At 40.6% G+C, this 22,141-nt stretch overlaps 1 protein-coding gene across 1 annotated transcript; it reads left to right on the top strand.

Moving 5' to 3' along the window:
- Positions 1-399: 399 nt before the first annotated feature.
- Positions 400-4,369, top strand: LOC122811269 (protein phosphatase 1 regulatory subunit 3C-B-like). Its single transcript, XM_044083000.1, has 2 exons — positions 400-682; positions 2,550-4,369. The coding sequence occupies exons 1-2, from the start codon at positions 669-671 to the stop codon at positions 3,499-3,501; spliced, it is 966 nt and encodes a 321-aa protein (XP_043938935.1). The 5' UTR covers positions 400-668; the 3' UTR covers positions 3,502-4,369.
- Positions 4,370-22,141: the final 17,772 nt, after the last annotated feature.

The following is a 22,141-nucleotide window of genomic DNA, read 5'->3' as shown; positions in this document are numbered from 1 at the left end:
AAAAACCTTGCAAAACTATCTCGTGTCTTTGAAATGAACTTACTTGGGGTTTATTATATCAACGCGTTAAAATAAATACTCTCCTCGTGTAACTAACATGCAATTGTACATCTGCTACCCTTTCGGGACGTAAATAAAAGTAATGCAATTGTTCACGAGTATGCGGCAATCACTTTCAAGTGAACAGCAATATGTAATAACTACAAACTGCTTTTTGGGTCAAGAGACAGTTTGCTCTGTGTTAAAATATAACAACCCCCCCCCGGGTCATTGAGTCCATAGACGCCTTCAACCCAGTTCTCTGATCACTGTGTTGGGACGTGATAGCCGTGATTTCATTGGCAGCTTCCCTAGCGAAACTGATCTCTGATTGGCTACTGCTATCTTTGCACGTGAATAGCGATGCCCTTTTCCTTCGAGCAGCTGTTTCACCGCTCTCCAGTTGTTCGGAAGAGGTGAAGGAGCGTTTGTATCATGAAGTAGTATCGTGTGGACTACAGTGTTTTCCTAATCAATTGAAAAGGCTTCGTTCTATACAGCTGATAACGCCTCAAATACCAGCAAGTCACTATTTTTTGTATTTAAGTTGTAGTCGTTGCAGATCGTTACTACAGTGGCCGCGTAGGAACTTTTTGCACAAACTTGCAGCTTGTGCTCGTTTGAGTGTTATGAATTGTACAGGGTAAGTATATAGCGTTTACAGTTGTGTGCTGAGTTTCCTGTTTGTTTGAATATATCTTTTTGCATTATCCTGAGTTTTTAGTTCACAACTTTACCGTGCAGCAGTGTTTTGTGTAAACTGGAACAAATAGGGTTATAAGTATAAAATCTCTGCTGACCCTAGTTTGTAGGCATGAACTCTTCCAAGTTTAGTGGCACTAGAACGTGTTTTCTGTGGTAGGACGTAGTCTACGTGGAGTTGATGGTAAATTGCTTTGGGGGAGGGGATGCTTGTATTCAGCTGTATCAGTTCATTGATAAAGTTGATGGCCCCTGTAGTTTAGTGGGGGAGGTGGCGTATCTTATGGTCGCAGATTTTAAGTGTCTTGGGTCTTAGAGGTAAATATAAGCCTAGGGGTGCTTAATTTTTTTGATGCTAAAGTAACGTCTATTATATGGACTCTTTCCCACGCTGATAGAATTAAATAGTTTCTTTTTTTTTTTTTTCGAATAATGTAGAAAGTACTTAAAATGTGGTAGCTAGTGAGAACTGTAATGGGTGACCTTTGAGTTTTTTTTCCGTTAGGGCACCTTATTTGCTCATTGATGCCTTGCTAGTTACTGATAAAGCGTGTACTACAGAGCAACTTTTAGCCAGCCATGTCTGCTCTGCTGCCCCTGAATGTCGGCTGCTGTTCGTTTTACTCTAATATTGGAGCGCTTAAGTGCTGTGCATATCACTGCATCGCTATAGTACAGTATGCAGTCCTGTGGGTGTGCTGCTTGATGCAGTCAGTTTGTCGTGTTGCGTTAGAAACCGAGCCTTCTCCAGCGTATATGGAGTGTCTTGGGTCCCAAGTTGCGCCCCCCCGATCGTTGGCTTCTTTTAGTGGGAAAATTATTGATAAAGTTGTGTTAATGCACCTATTGCTAGTCTTTATGTACCGATTTATTCACCGCTTTAGTACCTTTTTGGTTAAGGTAGTCGAGCAGCCCACTTGCAGTCGTATTTTTCACATGTGATTTGGGAGTTTTGGGAAAACTGTTTCATTGTTGGTTAGGTCTTATTCCCACCACCCGTAGCTCACTTTATTTTGTTCATCAAGCTTGTTTTTAAAATATTAACTGCACGTCACAACGCATGCATCAATTTTAAGTGCCCTTTGTGCTTCTGTTGGATTGCGTATGGTTTATGATGTATGTAACAGGTTGCGTGTGTGTCTCGAAGTGCAAAGGTGATGGGGTGGCTGTGATGCTTTTGGCAGGGGAAATTCTAGGGACTGAGGAAATGGCTTTGTGTGTCTAATGGGTATTCGGTGGTTGAATTCTAATTTGGCAAATGAAATTTAATTTTAATTGCGTATTGTTTTGAGGGTGTTATTAATGGGGCAAATGAAATTTAATTTTAATTGCGTATTGTTTTGAGGGTGTTATTAATGGGGCAGCTTTCTCTGTCTTCCCCTGACGGTTACCGGTATTTGGAAGAGTAGAGTGGTGTTTTTGTTTCCCTGTCAGCCAACAGTTTGTGGCTTTGAAGGTCTGCTTATTGCTGTCTTCCCCTCTAGTCAACCCCCACCACCACCACCACCAGTGGGGAAGTAATTGCTAGTGTTCTGCCCCACCCCCACCAGTGGGGAATTAACTCCTGATCTGTTAACTCTGGCCCACAATCTGTGGGCATACCAATTCTGTCTCTACACTATCATTTTGAACGCCCAAGTCTTTCTTTTACTCTGTGCATGCACTCCCAAGTCTTTTTGTTTTACTCCATGCATGCAAGCTGGAATATCTCCAGAACTGCACACCAAATGGTTGTGCATATTAAGTATTGTGTATATTTTGTTTTCTAGTATGGAAAAAATACAAATGTTTTTCTAATTGTCTTTCAGATTTTATCCAGTGTTTGGCTCCAGGTCTCTCTCTACTTCAGTCATGCCTGTTGACTTTGCAATGAGTCTGTGTCTAAGCTGCTCCCCTCCCATTCGGAACTTTCTTCAGTCATACGAAGATCTGAGAGAAGTTGGCTTTTCCACACTTAAGCCATTACGATCGTGCTTGAACCAGAAGTCCACTGATATTACAGATGCTGAGTGGGATAGTGAACGGAGTCCAGTCAAGAAGAAGGTGGTGTTTGCTGATTCCAAGGGGCTTGCTCTTACTGCTGTACGCTTCTTCTCATCCAAATCTGATGATGACTTGAGTGACTTCCCTTTGAGTTTGTGTGACTTGGGGCTCCCTAAACCCAAATTGAAGGACCCCAAACTAGAGAGAAAAAATTTTGTCTTGGACTTTTCTCAGCCTTCTGCAGATTACATGGATTTCAGAAAACGCCTTCAGAGTGACCTTGTTTGTCTAGAGAACTGTGTTGTCCAGGATAGAGTTCTCACTGGCACTGTGAAGGTTATGAATATCTCTTTTGAGAAGCTTGTGCAGATCAGAATCACCTTTGACTCCTGGAAATCGTACCTTGATACAGACTGCTCCTATATGCATAACACTTACGGTTCCTCTGATGTGGATACCTTCTCTTTTGAAGTCCGCATCCCAGAGGCCTTGGAACCAACAGGAAATGTGGAGTTCTGCATCCGTTACAAGTGTGGCAAGGAACATTGGGACAACAACCATGGAAAGAACTACAGGATTCTCTGCACAGAGAAGCAACCACCTAAAGTACAACCACCCAAGGGGGGACACAGCCTAAGTCCTGAAGCACCCAGCTACATAAGCAAGAGCAGAATACCGGGTGTAAATGAGGAGAGGTTTGGGAGATCACTTTCATCTGGACTGTTTTCCAACTGGCCAAACTGGGGGGGCAAAGAACGCACTAGAATATATTGGTGATTGGACTCTAGATCTTTGCATGTCGTGGTCTTTGTAACCACAGTGACCATTCTGAACACTTGTGTGGAACATTTTTAAGCTGCAGCAATACGAACTTGAAAAATGCTGACATTTGAATTTCTCTATATAGAAGGCATGGCAGTTGTCTTGACCATTTCAGGGTGATTTGAAGGGCAAGCTTTTATACGAGTGTGAAGTAATGTGTAGGAAAGACAAAGGCTGCAGTGTTGAGTGGGGAAAGCAGAAGTATGTTGTACTGATGTGGGGAAAGCAGAAGTATGTTGTATTGATGTGGAGCAGAACTGTTCATTATATGTGAAGCTAGTAATGGGTGAGACTGGCAGACTTGCTGTTTTAAGAACGCAAAGTCTGGTCTGGTTGGGAAAGAGTAGCGAGTTGACAGACAAGGCTCTGGCTCTCAGCTGGGATGTTTAGCATCACAGTCCAGGAGACTTCTGCCTTGAAACTTGTCTGTGCTGTAACCGGGAGTGTGTAGTACCACACGAAGGATTGAAGGTTTAGTATGACTTCTGTTCGAGCTTTACTGGTGTTTAGAAGCCTCTTCCAAAGTTGGTTACCTGGAAGCCTGGTTATGGTCTTTGTGCCTTAAAACTTGGGAGAAGCTGCAGCAGTTTACAGGTAGGGGATAACCACCCAAGTGTCAGAACATAGCTGGTTCTGACATGACTACCTGCCGGTAATTTAGATGGGTGTTCAGCTTTCTTCATGTTGAAGTCGTGTTTAGTCAGAAAAGCTTGTGTGTAAACAGCAGTCTGACACAAGGTGGAATCGGAGGGTTATAGCAATAAAGGAATCTCTTGAGGATAGTGTAAATCTGATGTGATTTAACAGAACTGCTTCGCTGACTGTCTTCTGTTATATAAAGCTTGTCTTCATGACATTCTTTGCTGCTAAAAGTTGCACAGTCAGCTGTGAGAACGTACCTGTCATCTCTTTAGATGTCATGGAAATCTCTTGACTGATATGGTTTCCCAGAGGATAGCTTTAATGTTAGCTTCTCACTGTAGCACAATGCAAAAACATGCTTTTATGAGATTTATGTAGCCAGAGTCTAAGACCGTATTTGATTTTTGTTCACTATTTTTTACATGTGTGCGATTTGTAAGTTTTTTTTAATCTGTAAAACACTGGATGTATAACATGTTATGCACAATTTGCATTTTTGCACTTTCTGAAAACTGAAATGCTAATTTTACTGCATCCTAAATATATTCATATTATGCAGTTGCACATCTGTATTTAATCTATTTCAGTTTGCACATCTGCATGTATCTTTTGAGAGGTAGACTCTGTGCTACATAGTGCTTCTTGGGTCCACATGCTCTACCACCCACACACCTTCTAAACCAAATATTTGTAATCCATTTTGTCATTTAATGTACCTGACAGTGGTGCCTTTTATTATAAGGGGATTGGGCACTGGAAGTGTGTAAAACAATAGGCAGGAGTCAAGTTGCAGCCTTTCATGGTCTTTCCTCTGTGACAGTTTCGTAAAGAGATGCCATGCAGCCCACATGTGCAAAAATGGCTGGTTCCTGAAGTAGCACAGGTTGTGTGGAGGGTGAAAATGTTTACAGACAAATATATGCAATTTTCTTGTATTGATCACTGTTAATGGAACCTGACCTTAATATGAACAGTAATGTGTTAGTAGTATGAAACACGAACAAAGTGCTGTATTTCTGTGTTTTTTCAAATGGAACTAATCTCGCCCTGGTGGTGGGAATTGTGTAGCTATATGCTCTGTAATTTGAATGTGAATTTTTGAATACAAAATGTAATGTTGGTGTGTACCAGAGCCTTTTAGATATAATAAAATGTTTTTGTATCAATACTTGCAATTCTTGCTTCACTTGCTGCTTTTGAAGGTAAGGAATGCTGGTAGGCATTTTTTTCCATAAACCAGTTGAGTTCTTTTTTGTGGAAGATTGGTTCCTGTAATAGGGTGTAAATTTGTTCTGGCATTATATGCAAAACTGTTCTAGTCCTGCCCTTCAGTTCGCCATTCTACCCCATTTCCCCTTTTTTGTGTGTGCATCTGCTCCCTTGAGTGTCCTGTCTCTCTTGCAAGGGTTGATTAGAGAAGTACCGTAATAGGTCCTAGGGTTGATTGTAGCTTTGCAAGACACTTGTTACACACATGAGCCACCTTCATTTCCTTGATTTGAGATTTCATCTTTGTCTCCTGTGGTCTGTAGCTGGCAAAAGAACTTTGTCCTCTGCTACCTGTTTGTAGCATATCCCTTGCCTTATGTGGCCAGAGCAACCGGAGACCTGTCTTAGAGTAGAGCTTGGGGTAGTGTCCATCCTTGCTTCTGCCGTGTATGAGACTTGCGATGATTTTTTCATTTGTTCTGAGCACACTTCTGTTGGCTGCCACTACTGCCCCTCACTCTACTCCTAGTGGTTTGGAGTTATGATTTCATACACCAATCTTGTCACTTCGTACCCCTAAGGTTACTCATCAGTGCAAAGTATTGTATCTGAGAAAAACTGCAACCTTTTGAACCTGCTTGTTCAGCCTTTAAAGTGAAGTTAGCAGAAAGGGGTCTAACATGGGTCATTGGACAGCCAACTACATAGCCTGTTGTCCTTCTAAATATTAAGGAGAAATCTGTTTGTTTTTATCTAAACCACAAATTAAATTTTTAACGTAAGAAAATCAAAGTTGTAAATTCATAAGTTCATATATGGACACAACAAAGTTTCTCATACAATAACTTATATTTTTGGAATTGTTCCTTTCCGTTTTTTCAAGTTTGTGGCTCTTAAGATATTACATCACTGATTTTATTTCATTATTCAGTTAGTCAACTGATTGCTTTGGGTATATAAATACCTGGATTTTTTTAAGGTTGGGCATCTGAAGAAGTCTGTTATATAACGAAAACGCTGTGCTGTTTATTTAATGCGTTTATGGTTTTATCTTTGACATTTTTGGAACTGCTATTTTGGACAATAAATTTTTGTGGGGAAGGTATCCTGTGCGTTTCCTTTGCACCATTGAGTTTATTATTCTAAAATGAATGCACTGAAGTCTGGTGTATGCAGTACAAAGCCCCATGTAAAACATTTTTAATCCCTGAACCCTGTGTAATTGCATCACACTGCAATAGCACCATATGTGCTCTGAAGCAGCAACTTTTTGGAAAGGAACAGTCATCCTGTACTGCCCTGTAAAACTTGCCCCTAGTACTGCTTGAAATTGGGGAAAAGCATAGTCTACCCTGTGACTTGACTGGAATTTTCATGTTTTAGTAGGAACAATATACCATGCATTCAGTGGCACAACTGGTAACGTCTCACCTTTCTCCCACCAGATTTGATTGCCAACATGGTAATGTAAGATGTGTGCTTTACTCCTGAGCTTGTCCTTCAAATGAAATGTTAAAACTTGCTTGAGTTGGTGGTAAGTTTAGGCAGAATGACACTTTCTTTTTCCTTCCCCTCTCCCATTAGTATAAATGCCACCTACAAGCCTAATGAGACTAACCTGGTCAATAAAGGATAAATGTCTTGTCATTTTACATACCACCTGAACTTTAACATTACACATGCAGTTAATTGTTAGGGATTGCATTTATCCTGTGTGTATAATTATGCATACTCATTGCAGGAGGGCAACTTCCAGTTTATAGTTTGTAATTGCAGATGCTTTTGGGACCAAATGTGGTGTTTATCTGGCATCCATGTTTTTTGGTTGACTGGCTGTGTACTTGAGGGGCATATGTACTGGTGAATGCTGAATGTGTTGGTGTATTGGGTAGCTTGCCTTTTGTTACAAATTAACAATGAATGTGATGTGTTAATTGACTGTTGTAGGTAAGTGCAGAAATCACATTTGCTTATATTGGTAAAGGTGATGCGCCAGGTTTTGATAGTGCTCACATGCTGTATTCCGAACTCTGTTTTGCATTGTGCCTGTGGTTTCTGTAGTAAGACATAATGCTGAGCGCCTGATGCGAGTCATTTGATTACTGCTGCAGTAGTATTGGCTATATGGGTTATCCTGTATAGGTTGCATCAGCTGGCCAGCTTCCAGAACTTGACACCATCCATACTCCCAAACCATTGGCAGCATGAGAAGAGCTGAGTAATGGTTTGTCACCAGATCCTTCACAGCTTTCCTCTCACGGAGATGACTGTTTTTGAGGACAGTCTGCTAATGTTGGCAGATTGTTCCAGTGCCTGGGGGTAGGGACCTTCCATATAACCTTGATTTTCGTCAAAACTTTTTTTCTAAAAATTTATGCTAAAATAGTCCCCCAAGTATAATTTTTCTGAATACTTTTTCCAGAATGCACCAGTTGTATGGTATAAACCTCCCTTAAAATATAGCACTCTTGTTCCTCCTGTCCTTCCACCATTGGAGGGTGTTTATTGACGGCCTGCAACTTACCTGGCAGCCAGCTTGCTGACCTTAAAGCATATTGATTAGTTCCTCAGTCTTGCAAATGTTAACTTCTAGGCTTAACTTCATAGTGTCTGGCCACCGTGGCGAACGTGCACAATGCCAAACCATTTCCATGAAATGAAGTCAACATTTCTGATGGCAGAAGTGGGTTTGTCCTTGTGGCGGTCTGTCGTCCTTTCATATGAACATAGTGCTTTCTTTGGTAAATCCAAATGCTAATCCCATGCTCCCTTGTAAGGATGGAAAAGCCTTTATAGATTTGAGGGGGAAAATGTTGTACTATGCTACCCTTATTTTCAGAATTTTGTAACTGCAAGTTCACGTTGGTTTATGCATGCTTCATTTGAGAACATGGCCACTTTCTCTTATGAAGAAAAATATTGTATGAATGCTCGTGTGGCTACACACACACTTGTGATTCAGCTGATGCCTCTTAAAAAGCAGCTGCTGCTAGAACTGTTGAAGGTTTGCTTGTTTACATGTGGAAAATCTTCTGGAGGGTGTTGACACTAACATTTTGAATTCTCATTCAGGTAGGTAGTTTTTGTACCAGCTAATGCTGAGAACCTGAATGTTTGAGAGGCGAAACTGGTTCAAGGAGTTAACAATTTAAATATGACTTCAGCTTTATCCAGGGTTTTGCACCTGTTTCTGCACTCTAAATACCAGACACCACAAGCTTCTGGCAAATGCACATTCACACAACCGCTGCAAGGGGACACCAAAAAGAGGAGCCCCCCCCCCCGAAACAAGGGTAGAATTCTCCTTAAATTTTTTAGGATCTGGACATTAAAGGAGTTTTATCACATTCCTATAGCCTAAGATTTCACTTGTCTGTATTGCCCTTGGGATTGGTGTGTGGTCTTTGTACAAAAGACAGCATAGAGATGTTGGCACTAATTAATGCTGTGAACACACTCATCTGGTGTCTGTTGGAAAGTTGTAGGTCTTAGTGATGTAAATAAACTTGGGGGGGTGCTTGCCATCTGTGCTGGTCTAGCAGTGCTAGGCTGGGGTACAACTTTGTTCTGAAGGTGGCACATTTGTGGCAGACTAGGACCAGACCCTCAAACTGAAATTGAAGTTGTGGGGTACACTAGATCTACAATTCCATTCACAACAAACTGGGGAAAGTACTGCTTGGATTCTTTGCAAGCAGGACTAGTGAACAGACTCTTATTTCCTTTGACAGAAATGATGTCCTTTTTTTATATGCTGCTGTGTTCATCACATTAGGGAGTCCACTTCATATGTCTGGCAGTATCCAGAAATGTATATGCTACACCGCACATCGGTTATTTGTCCCAAAGACCCTCAGGAGCTGCATGGCATCACAAACTTTTAGAACCAATGCCTTAAGCTTCTTGCACAGGGGATGGAATTGACATGGGGTCCTTCGGACAAGTCCTTCTTGAAAAAGGCCAAGAAACCTGTTAACTTACAGCCAGCTGTGCCCAATGTTCATTTTCAGTGGGTACCACAGTGGAGGCCTTGAAGGATTCTACCAGAATGTCTGAGGGCTGTTGCAGCCACTGTCTGATATCCCGGTGACTTTGTTCTGTGAATTGATGAAGGGTGGACTGTCCTGGTCTCTCAAGACTTTCCTTTCAGCTTGTTTGCATATGTCCCCAACATTGGCCTTTAATTTGGAGGCTAAACTGCTCCTTAAAGGTATCCTTCATATTAGACCACCAAGAAAACCAATCCCTTTTCCTTGGGATCTCAATGTTGTGTTAAAGAACCTGACACTGCCATCTTTTTTGAGCCAGCAAGCTCCTCTTCCCTACAACACTGCTCATGGAAAACAGTTTTGTTAGTGGCTATTACCTCCTATCAGAAGGGTCTCTGAATTACAAGTAACTATTGGGTAGTCCGCTGTCCAGTCGGCCCATAATAAGTATATGGCTGGGCTGGCGTCATTAGACATTACGATGGACGGCGTCAGGGTAAGTACTATCACGCGCCCGGCGTCATATCCCATATCCTTTTTCCCATGTGGTCCGATGCGAAAGCAATTTTATGCAATTGTTTCTGAAAGAAGGTTTTTTTCTGAAGTCATTTCAGACAGAATCATCAAAGTGGTTGGCTTTTGGCTTTTTTGGCCTTTTTTTTTTTCTTGGATTTTATTTAACCGGATAGAAAGTGAATAACTAATAACTGTTTAATAAACCACCATACCCATAGGGATTACCATACTTTGTATATGTATTGCTTGTTTGGGGCCCTTGCCTTGTTGATGATGCTTTGTGCTGCTATTTAACTATCAGAAGGGTCTCTGAATTACAAGCCCTGAATTCCAGTTTCCTCCTTCAGTCTTTTATAGAGACTTGGGTATCTTTGTAACAACCCTTCCTTTATGCCCAAGGTGGCAAATTCTCTCATCAGTCTGTTAACCTTCCCACCTTTTTTCCTTCCTCCTCAGTCTCCCACTGAGAGAATCCTACACACTTTGGATGTGCAAATGCAACTCTGGTATCTGTAAATATGACTGTGTCTACCACCCAAGGGCCCTGGGTCAGCCAGTTTCCAAGCAAATCATCTCCACCTGGATTTCTAAAGTGATTTCCTTCTATCTACCTAATGGTAAATGCTTTGCTTCTCCCGTGAGGGCACACTCCATTAGGGCAGTCTCCTCCTCTGGGGCTTTCTGTAAAGGCTTGGACACTTGCTGTATCATGGAGGTAGCAACTTGGTCCTCTCTTCATGGAGGTAGCAACTTGGTCCTCTCCTTACTTTCGCTAAACATTACAAGCTTTGTCATTTCCAGGTCTAGGGCTGGGTTTGCCAGAGTGATTCTACATGGATTTGTAGAAGACTCTACTGTTCCTCCCCAAGTTCGAGCTTTGGCATCCTCTCTAATGTGTGATGAATACTGCGGTATATGAATAGGAGGACATAGACTAGTTATGTAAAATCTTACCGTAACCATAGATGTTCTCTTCTATATGCTGCAGTATTGCTTCCCTAGTTTTTCCTGGTGATGTGTTTTTCATCTACGCTCAGTCTGGTGCTTGGCAGCATTCATTTCTGAGGTTGGTGTGTGTTGATGTCCACTTTATATACCAGACAAAAACCTTGTACAGACATGCAAATGGCTGCATTCAGGACCTTGTACAGACATGCAAATGGCTGCATTCAGGCTGCCGGAGGGAAGTCCAGATCCAGCACCAAAATAACACACACTGGTGGAACCCTTACCTTAGCAGGCTGCATAACGAAAAAAAGTCATGGCCAAAATCAGAGTAACTCTAGACAAGAGCTCTTTCATTAATCTTAAAAAAAAAAAAAAAAAAAAAAAAAAAAATGAAGTCCAGCAATACCAATTATAAGGTCAAGATAGCCTCCCTGGTTAAGGACAGTCACAAAGCCTTCCTCAGCTATGTCAGGAACCTTAACGGTAATACTCAGCAGTGTGCAGAACTGGTGGTAAACTCCACAACCTTCACGGTCCAGTGTGGCATAGCAAAACTACTGGCTGATAATCTAGCTCCTAACTTCTCTACTATTCCTTCTAGCATACCCCCCCCCCCCCCCCCAGCTATCAACAGGGAGCAGGTCACTGAGGTGCTTACTAAGTCTAAAAACAATGCTTCATTGGCTGCTGACAGTATCCCCGGTTGTCTCCTAAATGACAAAATATGACCTAACAACCACTTGAAGCACTCAACTACAGCCTCAAAACAGGTTACATGGCAGGTAAATGGAGGGTCACAACAGCCATCCTTCATAAGGGTAGTCCATCAGCTGATGCCAGGAACTAGACCAATCAGTCTGACAAGTCTTGTATGCAAAGCCATGGAATCAATTCAATTATCATGGAAATGATCAACAAGGACATTAGCACTACAGATACTGGACTCACTCCAGTTTTGCTTCAAGGAAAGGTCTTCCCTACCTGTTGACATCTTTGAGAGGGTCACCATGTCTACAGATCAGAAAGTCTTGCATGCTACTTATTTGTCCTGGACAAGGCATATGATACAATACCCCATTCAAGTATTGTTTTCAAATTCTCAGAACTAGCCATAAATTCCAGCATAACCAACTGGATTGTGAGATGGCTCACAGGACCGGAGAGGTCAGGATCAGTGACACCAACTCCACCAAGAGACTAGTGACCAGCAGAGTGTCCCAGGGCTCCTTGTTGGGCCCGCTCCTGTTTTAATATCTCCCTTTGTGTGTGTGTTTTCTAAAACTTAAATCTTGTCAAAAATACTTGATAAAAAGAAGCAAGTTGGATTCGTAGATAACGGGCTATGTATAGCCCAGGACTCAGTTTACAGGTGGATTTATTTTTTATTCATTTATTCACTTATTTTGGGGAAAATTGATTGTACAGTATCTTTTCAGTTTTTTTTATATATACTAACTGTGTAACTAGAAAGGGCAGCCACGGTGGTGCAGTGGTTAGTATTGTCACCTCACAGCAAGAGGTTCTCTGGTTCGTTCCTCTGCTGGGGTGTCTTCTGTGTGGAATCTGCATGTCCTCCCTGTGGTCGCGTGGGCCTAGGTGTGAGTGCGTGTGTGTGCCTTCTGTGGAAGGTTGGGTGCCGGGCTGACAACTCGACACTGATTCCACTGCCAATCATGAGTGGACAGGTGATCCACTGTGGCGACCCCTAACCGGGAAAAACCGAAAGAAGAATAACAGTGTAACTAGAAACAGATTTGTACAGTTGTAAGGTTAAAAAAGAAAAGTACTGGAAACCTAATACAATGCAGTAACTCAGTAAGATGTAGCATGCACACTAGGAAGTGCATTTGGCTAGTAGCTGGAAATTTTTCAAAAATTAAAATATGAAGGGAATAGTTGAGTGTATACTCAATTTTAAAGTTTGCGTCACTCATGCTTCTAGAGATGTACACCACTCATAAAAATAGTGCATCTGTCTAGTAATATTCAGAAATCTGCACATAAATTAGAAACTGAAAAAGGAACAGAAGTGTTGTCCACTAATGCTCCAGCCTTCTGTCACACACTTGCTTTCTGTGGAATTGTTAGCCGATCAGAATGTGGTTTTGTATTGGTATAGTACCTGGCAGGATGAGCAGTAGCAAATCCCGTCTAAACCCTGCCCACCGTCCAGAAATCTGTGACGTCTTGGTAAACTTCATTGTCCATTCCTAATTTTACCCTTTTCCTCAATGTAGTGAAATCTGAGAGATGGTATATGTAATTTGCTGTGGGGTGCAGGGGGCTTGCCGCCTTGGAAAAATGAGACACAAAATAATAGCACTATAACTGCAAGTATTTTTCCTTCATTTTTGCAGGAGCGAGAAGTCCACCTGTACCCTCCCAAATGGGGGGGGGGTGGCTGTGCCCCCCCCTGCAAATTAAATATACCAACTCTGAGTTCGCACTATGTTGAAGAAAGGGTAAACTACGAATAGACACTGAATATTTATGCCACATCTGCATGGCTGTTAATCATGCATGTTTTCCATATGACATGACCCTCTCACCTGTCAAACACTAAGACCATGCCCACATCTGCTCAGAACGGCCTGTGAGGAACTACATTAATACAAAGCCCAGAAAGTCTCTACACCAGGATAGTATTCAAGAATCGGAACACAGTGAAACATGAAATGAAAGAAAGAGAAATATGGTTTCCGCTGCCGTTTGCCTAACTCAGATGCTTTCTTTAGGTAGAAGCCATGTCATAAAATTATTGTAGTTGGCCAGGATTCACAAACACAGAATACAATATGAAATTAAACAAAATCTTTAATGTTTTAAAACCCTTTCATTACTAATCTATTTTATAGAGTAGCAGCAGCAGTCAGGTTATAAAATGCCTAAACGACTACTTTTCTCAAGGAGTAAAATGTACATAAACTAACAAGTGTCCCACAGGGAGAGCTGCTGTCAATGCAACTGCAGTTTGAGGTGGAATTTGGCTGACACCTCCCTCCCATACACGCACCCCCTCCGCCAAAGTTGTGCATGCTCAGTCAAACCTGAAATAAACAAAGACTCAATCAAAACAAAAAAATCCTTGGCACTGTCCCTTTAAGAGAATATGGAATTTCATTACAACCCAAGGGAGGACTGTAATAAAGTTAATTATAATGGAAAGCAAAGGAAAAGAGGAAGAATGGTAATTGTGTACCATCTGGAGTGTAAAGTGGTTGACAGACTGAAAGGTGCAAGAGATTAAAAGAGAGGAATTAATGTGTACACTGGGGATGGCTGATGAAAACCAATTCAGTGCCAAAGTCATTTTCCACTTTGCAGAACTGTAGTAATAGCCCCACCCCCAGGACTGTGATACACAGCTTTGCAGGACATACCTGAAAGACATCTTCACTGAGTTACTGAAAGATCTGAGGCATCCGTTGCTTCCAACTAAGTGTCTGTTTTTGCTCTTGTATTGCACTTTTAATTTGTATTTGCATTCTGTTATCTGCTTGAACTGTCTATACTGTTTTTTTGCCACATTTCACTGTATACTGTACCATTTCAGCTGTAACATAGCTCAGTTCCAGCTTAAGCTGTTTCTGGGTCTGATTTGTAACTTCTGAGCATCAAATTCAAGCCATCTTTGTTGGTGAAGGCCATTCTGCACCCTTGTAGGTGAGTGTTGTTTTAATCCTAGTTTTGAGTCAAAAGGGTTATTTTAACCTTTGTTTTTGCACTTTTCCTCATAGCAGTGGTTAATGTTGGTGGTTATAGATGCAAATGTTTTGCTTGTTAAATTTTCCCTTGGCACTTTGCTTTTGGCCCTCCAAAAGTTTTTTTGTGGCCCTGCTCTACTGTTAGGTGGAACACTAAGCCTAGCCTCAGAGGTACCAACGCAGCAGCCTTTCACCCACTAGCCATTCCTAAGTGTGACTGCCTTTCTCGACCATGTAAATTTACCAACACTATGGATGGACAATTTCCCACAGTTTCTCCAGCCATCTTGGTCGACATGGGCATCCTGAAGCAGTGTAGCTACCACCTCATGTTCACCGACAACCCTCTACTCCTAGTCGACACAAACTCCACTTGTGAGAGATGCAACTATATTAAGAACCTTGAATCCATGCTCTTATCACACAACAGTTAGTATATATAACAATGTGCAAGTTGTCAGCATGCACACCTCACCTCCTACTCAACCCAAACCCACATCACACATATCTACGGAAGTCCTCACCACAATTTTCTAAAGGCATGAAAACTAAAGGAGGTGTATCAACATTCATTAAAGATAAATACCCTTCCAGATTGTGGGTGCAATTAACTGGTGGTAGGACACCTCTTCAAGTTATTGCCATCTGCAGGACCCCCTCTATGAATGAGGACACTCAATCTGCCTCTTTGGATCGATTTGAGAGTATCAAGATACATTTCAACACCATGAATCTGGGTGACTTTAACTACCCATCCATTGACTGGTAAATTACTGGTGCTCAAACTCGCTTGCCCAAAGGTTTCTTGACTTAGTTAACTCCAATGTCCTAGATTAGCTGGATAGCACCCCCACTGTGAGGTCCTCCCTGGTGAGATCTGAACACAAATCAGTCTCATTTGAAGTAGCTGCCCCCCCCCCCCAAACAGCAACTAAAGTAAAAAAACTTCTCCAAAGCAGATTATAACCTCTTACAGGATGGTATAAATAGCTTCACTGCACCTCCCCCCTCAGGTGGAACTGGCAACTATGCCAAGTTGTACACCAGTGCTTTATACAAAACCTGTATAACTACATTGACACAGACATACCTCATAGGACCAAAACAAGCTCCTCAAGGAAGACCAAACCTGCCTGGTGGATGACTGCTATTAACAGGCTTTACAATAAGAGGAAAAAATTGCTATATAAGAGTAAGAAGGAGCAAGCCCTAAACTGGAAACATTCCCTCCTCAGCTTAAATAAGTAATTAAGACTTCTTGTGGTTACATTCATAACCTAAAAGAAAGGCCTTAATGATATCACGTATACTGAGCTTGTGGGCATAGCTAAACTGTTGGCAGACAGATTCTGTGAAAACTTCACTTCTCTGTTCCTGCCAGATGTACTCCATGACATCCATGCCACCTGCCCCTTACTTTGTATCGCTAAAGAGCAGGTCGTAAACGGCCTCTCTAAATCTGTGCATACAGCCTACCTAGACTTAGCCACAGTGTTTGACAATATCCCCCATTTAGGCAAACTCATCCAGCTAGATATCAACCCTTATATTATTAGATGGGTCGCTAACTGGCTCAGTGATAGAACCTATATAGTCAAAATAAGGGAATCCATCTCCAACAATAGACCTATAACCAGATGTATTCCACAGGGATCAGTCCTAGGACCGCTTCTGTTTGGAATCTATTTCTCCGAAGGACAATGAAAAACTAAAGGTCTGTGGCTGACTAAGTTTGCTGATGACTGCAAACTGAGAGCGGTCATAGAATCTCCAAATGATGTCAACAACATACAAGAGGGGCTTACTAATCAATTAGTGCCAAAGTCATACCACACCTTTGGAACAGACTCCCACTTAATGTCAAAGAGCATCTCACTAGCCGTCTTCAAATGCAGTCTGGACAATTGGATGGGTACCCATAAATTTAGCCTGGGGGTTCCACTTTGGACAATAGGTGCTGATCATGGAAATAAGGGTACAACTTGGCTAGGCTTGTAAGTACATTAGCCTAGTAACGTCCTATGATCCGGCTGATGTAAAGGGTGCAGAGGTAAATTGCACTGAGAATGGTGAAGAAATGGCAAAATAGCTGCAGTCTAGAAAATGTTTTAAGCATTGAAATACAGAGGTTCAAGGCATACTGCATGTTGCATAACAAAGTGTAGGAATCATAGAAGCACAGATTACACACCATATAAATACAACATAAGTTGCAGCGTAGTTTAGTACAAGTGCAGTCAGGTATATACCATAGGTAAACCATGTAGAACAAATTAAAATCTAAAGGGTGATAGTCTAGCTATCTCAAAGGCATCACCTCTTTCAGCATCAAGTATTATCGCTGAATGTTTTTAGTCTGCATGTAATGCACTGATCAAATTGTTATTTTTGCACAGATTGATCTTCATCTCCTGTGCTTAGCAAGATTATATATAAGTATGGGGAAACCACCGTTACTGGTATGAAAAAGATTGTGGTTAGCCAGCTAAAAAGATACGAGTCCATAATGCTATATGGTCTTACATTATTTACAGCAATGTATATATATAAATAAACAAACACATATCTATATGTATATAGATGTACTTCATATGTTCCACACTTCAAAATGCCGAATTTCATATGGCCAAGACCATATGATCGACATTTGAAAAACAAAAGTAAAAAACAAACACTTGCCTAAACAGTGCTCTCTTTCTCAAGATAAAATCTTTATAGCCTAAACTGGGTAATTTAATTTCAGACTATTTTACAAGGTTAGTTATACTGAGATTATCCTCTTCCAGTATCCTCTGTTACAGTAAAGTCTGACATACAGGTGTATTTATTTTCTGTCCAGCAGGACCCACTGTTGGTACATTTTTTAATGCAAGCAGCTTTACAAATATATTTTCAACACAAGCACCTGTACAAATCAGTTTGATATACAAATGGCATATCATTCTTTACAAAACTCCAGCTAACTATGCTGACATATGTTACACATCCACTGCCTTATTTCTCCTGGCATTGCTGACAATATCTCTTATGTATATCATCAAGGTATGTATATAAATAAAATATGGATAGATATATAGAAAGAAAATGCACACGTGTATGTATGTTTTAAAGGAGGAGGTCTAGCGGTATGTAAGCTTGGTATAGAAAGAAGTCTCAGTGATACAGGAAACCTTCAGACACTGGATGCAACCCAGTCTGGCTCTGTCAAAGGCAGGCATGCCTGCTGAACTTGCTGGACTTCTTTTAGTAGGTCACTAGAGTCACTAACGAGGGCAAAATACTGCCTACCTTGATTTAGCTATACAATCCACAATCAGGCATTGTAAACAAACTCATGGAATTCGGCATAACCCCTATCTAACTTGCTGGATAGCCAGCTGGCTCACATATGGGGCTCAGGAAGTTAGGATTGAAGAGAGAAACTCCACAAAGAGGTCAGTCATTAATGGAGTCTCCCCATGGTCCCCTACTCTTTGGTATCTATGTTTTGGAAATCAAAGCAAATGTCAAGGGCCTCTGGCTTACCAAGTTTTCAGATGACTGCAAGCTAAGAGCAATCACAACCCCCCCCCCCCCCCCCAGTATACTGACATCTAATGGGAAGGTCTAATACAGACAAATGATTGGTGCCAAAGCCATAACATAAAATTCAATGCCAAGAAATACATAATGGTACCTTTTGGGAAGTTGAACACCCAGGGAAACTACCTTATTTAAAAAAACAAAAACACCCATAAAAGTAGACACAGTTGTCAGGAATATGGGAACTCTGATAGTAACCTTGCTTTCATCAACAAGTGTCTAAGGCAGTAAGAAAATCATTCTGTGTCACTCACCTTATATGAGCATGGCAACTAGGCCCATGGAAGTTATCATGCCACTGTAATCAGCCCTCATCAGACCCATTATTGGTCATAATGCTCCTTCAGTATGTGCCTGACCAGGTACATGCAACAGCTGGAATGTCCACAGAGGTTCCTCATAAAAAGAATACATGCCATAAACACACTATCCTATGCAGATCATCCCAAAGCCCATTCTCTGTACTGTAATCTTGAAATCCTAATGTAATATAATGTAATTTTGAAGTACTTTTTCTGCTCCTTTGTAATCATTTCCACTATCCCAGCTGATACTGCACTGCAAGTTCATCAAGTCCAGCTTTATATTTGCTTGAACTAAACCTCAGCTACCTAACTGCCTATTTAAACAGGTTCATAGGTAGGTAGTAGGCTATCGGCCCTGGGGCCTATATAATCCTAGCCAAAAAAGTTCCCTGGCTTTTGCCACCCAAGAACGTTGTTTTCCTGCGCCCCTGTCTAGCAGAGCCACAGAAGTGATCCCCAGGGTGAATTTCCTATTTCCGATCCAATTATCGAGACTTTTCTTATAGGTTTCCAAGAACTTCCTAACACTTTTCTCTCGGATATCCATTGAAATACATACGTAACTTTGTGTCATCCACAAAGAAATAGCTCCTGTTCTCTACTACACATATGTATGAAGAAAGGAAACTGTATAATATTGGATTCCTCTCAATTGTCCAAATTTTAGCAGAATATCCGGATTTTTGTCTGGTCTGTTCCTCCTAAAATTTGTGTTTTTCTGACAAGTCATTGGACGGTTGAAGTCCTAGGATAATGGCATACATTTAAGTTTTAGGCTTCATATTATACAGAAAATGCATGCTAATGTAAACCCTGTTATTCTAGCAACCTTCTTATTTAAGACCCATATTTAAAATCTGTCCCTCATTTTGGGCCTTGATTCTCCCATTACTTCTGGCTTTGTCCAGATTTTTTACAGGTGGAGGGTGAGCAGTATGAGTGTGACATTAATAAATCCTTACTGAGTACAATAGCAACGCTTTTAATTTGTCTAGCATATGGGTGTCTTATAATTAAATTATCAGAAAAGATAGACACTTAAAAAAGGAGTAAGTAGAAATAACATACTGCAATGCTGAACAGAAACCCATCCCTACCTTCTGCCATGAGTGGGTGAGCTGACAAAGCCCGAGTAGCTAGTCAAATTTTGAGTCAGCCGGGTTGAAGCTAGCAAATGTTTTGACTGTGGATGAAACTCCAGAGTATGTTCTACATATTTGCTTTGAAAACTGCCTGGTATTTGATCCATCTTTTTTTTTTTTTTTTTTACTCCTGTATCTTTTTATTTCCAAATAATTTTGTTAAACCATTCATAACATATCAATCATAACATTTTAAACAAATACTTGCAGTATTTACAAACAGCCTGACATCAATAATAAAAAACAATGATACATAACTGTAAATTGTTTCATTTGTTTACTTTTATCAGAGTGGGTCTGTTGGCAGTTGCAAAGTATCAATTAATGAAACTTTTTTCCATGGGTTATTTACCATTATACAATGACCCCCCCATTAATAATCCAAAATGTGCACCCTGATTGGTCAGCATGCACGTTGTAAATCAGAGTTACAGTAATGGAAAAAGGTCCGGTCGCCCGGACTTTTTCCATTAGTATAACTCTTGCAACGGAGAAAGCAAGATCTTTGTTGCTTTTTACACACTGTCTCGCTATATTAAACGAGTTTAACATAGCGAGACAGTTTTAAAAAAAGTAATGGAGATCTTATGGGTTTAACATAGCAAGACAGCTTTAAAAAAGCAACAGACATTCTCCGTTGCTTTTATTAAAGCTGTCTCCCTATGTTAAACTCATTTAACATAGCAAGACAGTTTGTAAAAAACAACAGAGATCATGCTTCCTTCGTTGCTTTTGCCCACAGCTCTGATGTACTGCGTAAGCATACGCATGTGCAGTACATCAGAACTGCTGCAGAATACCAGACAGCTGCGGAAGGGCAGCAAAGAGGCATTATACAATGCCATTATTTAAGAAAAGTAATTTTTTTTTCTTAAATAATGTCATTGTATAATAGCAATAATCCACTTCTGGGTGTGGGTAATGCTGGATTTACCCACAGTTGTCTGTTTGGCCACTCGGGCTTCACCTTGTGACCAAACCACACCAACTGTGGGGTAAATCCAGCATTACCCACACCCAGGCGTGGGTTATTGCTATAATGGCTTTGGATGTGTTCTTAGTTCTTTAATTTTGATTTCCTTCAGTACTGAGCTTTTCAGTAAAGTTAAAAAGTCTTTCAAGGTAGGCGTTGACTTTGAGTTGCATCTTCTAGTTTTGCATTTCTTGGAAATTGCTAAAATTGTCCATAATATGTACGTTTGTTTTGTTCAGATAAGGGTCTTCATTAACATTCAATAGAATTAAAGCTTTAGATAATACAAATGATTCATTAAATAACGGCTAAAGGAAATTGTGAATAGCTTTCCAGAAAGGTTTAATGTTAATACAATTGTAAAAAATATGGTTCCAGTCAGATTTACACACCTCCAACATATTCCATTAATGTTAGAACTAATTCTAGCCATCTTTTGTTGTATTTTGATGTAGTTGCAGCTTAGTTCATATTTCACACTATGTTGTACAATGGTATATTTTTTCTCGTTGGACTCCAACCAGGTCTCTACAGTGTAGATAAATTTGCCACTTTGTAACCACACAGGATTTACTGTAACCTTTGAATGGTTGTGGTGGTCCTGCAGTCGAATCCTGGATGTTTGGATAAACATTTGTGCTCCTATTTTAGATCAAGAGTTTTATGTACTTGAACAGTGGAGCAACTAGTTGCAAGATCAAGAATTGTTGGTGCTTAACTCTGTCAGGATGACTGTTGAGATACTAACTTTCCAACTTTTGGTGGTTTGTGATAATAGGACATATCAGAATGAGTGCTGTATTAATTCCTGGCTTGGAGCTCTGTTTACTATTTGGGACAACTTATTAACTGGGAGATTTTGGCAGATTGGAGCTGGGCATTGCTTGGATATATCATCAGATAGTGCTGTTTTATGGCAGCTTTTATTTATGTATTTATTTTGTATTTGCTGCTATGCATTTTAATAGCATGTACTCTGTTAGCCTTAAATGGTCATTCATTTTTTTACAATATATATATATATATTTTTTAATTTGTATTATACATTTCTTTATGTTGATTGCATTTAAAACTGAAGTTGAAGTACTGTAGAGCAATTGATTCCTGCAAAAAAAGTTCCAGGGAAGCACACATGACTAATTTGCATAAGCTGTGCCCCTGGACTGCCATACTTGTATATATCCTTCACCAACAAGACTGGTGTAAAGCTACAGACCGGAACATTCTTACCTTTGTAGCACTACAGCAGAATCACACTGGCATACTGCACTGTGCAATCATGCTACAAACAGATTTTGCATTTCTGAATCCTGACTAGTATGTCATATTTTATATTGGCTATCTTTTCTCCCAGTGATACCATAATAAACTGACTACTAGTTTTAATGTATTCATTCTCTGTGGTCATTGACATGGTATAGCATATAATAAAGCCCTTCAATCCATGTATGAGAAAGTACTAGTGACTATCCGGCAGTAATATCCTTTAAATTTTTGAGATTTTCAAAATCACTTTGTATTTACTAATACATGATTGCCTGGCATGGGAATTCAAAATTGTGCTTCAAAATATCTCTGTTTCCAA

Source organism: Protopterus annectens, chromosome 9.part0 (genome assembly GCF_019279795.1).
Source record: "Protopterus annectens isolate FY-2018-M chromosome 9.part0, PAN1.0, whole genome shotgun sequence".
In the NCBI taxonomy this organism is placed as follows: Eukaryota; Metazoa; Chordata; order Ceratodontiformes; family Protopteridae; genus Protopterus; species Protopterus annectens.
Note: the sequence above shows the minus strand (reverse complement) of the source record. Positions and strands in the feature narration are given on the sequence as shown.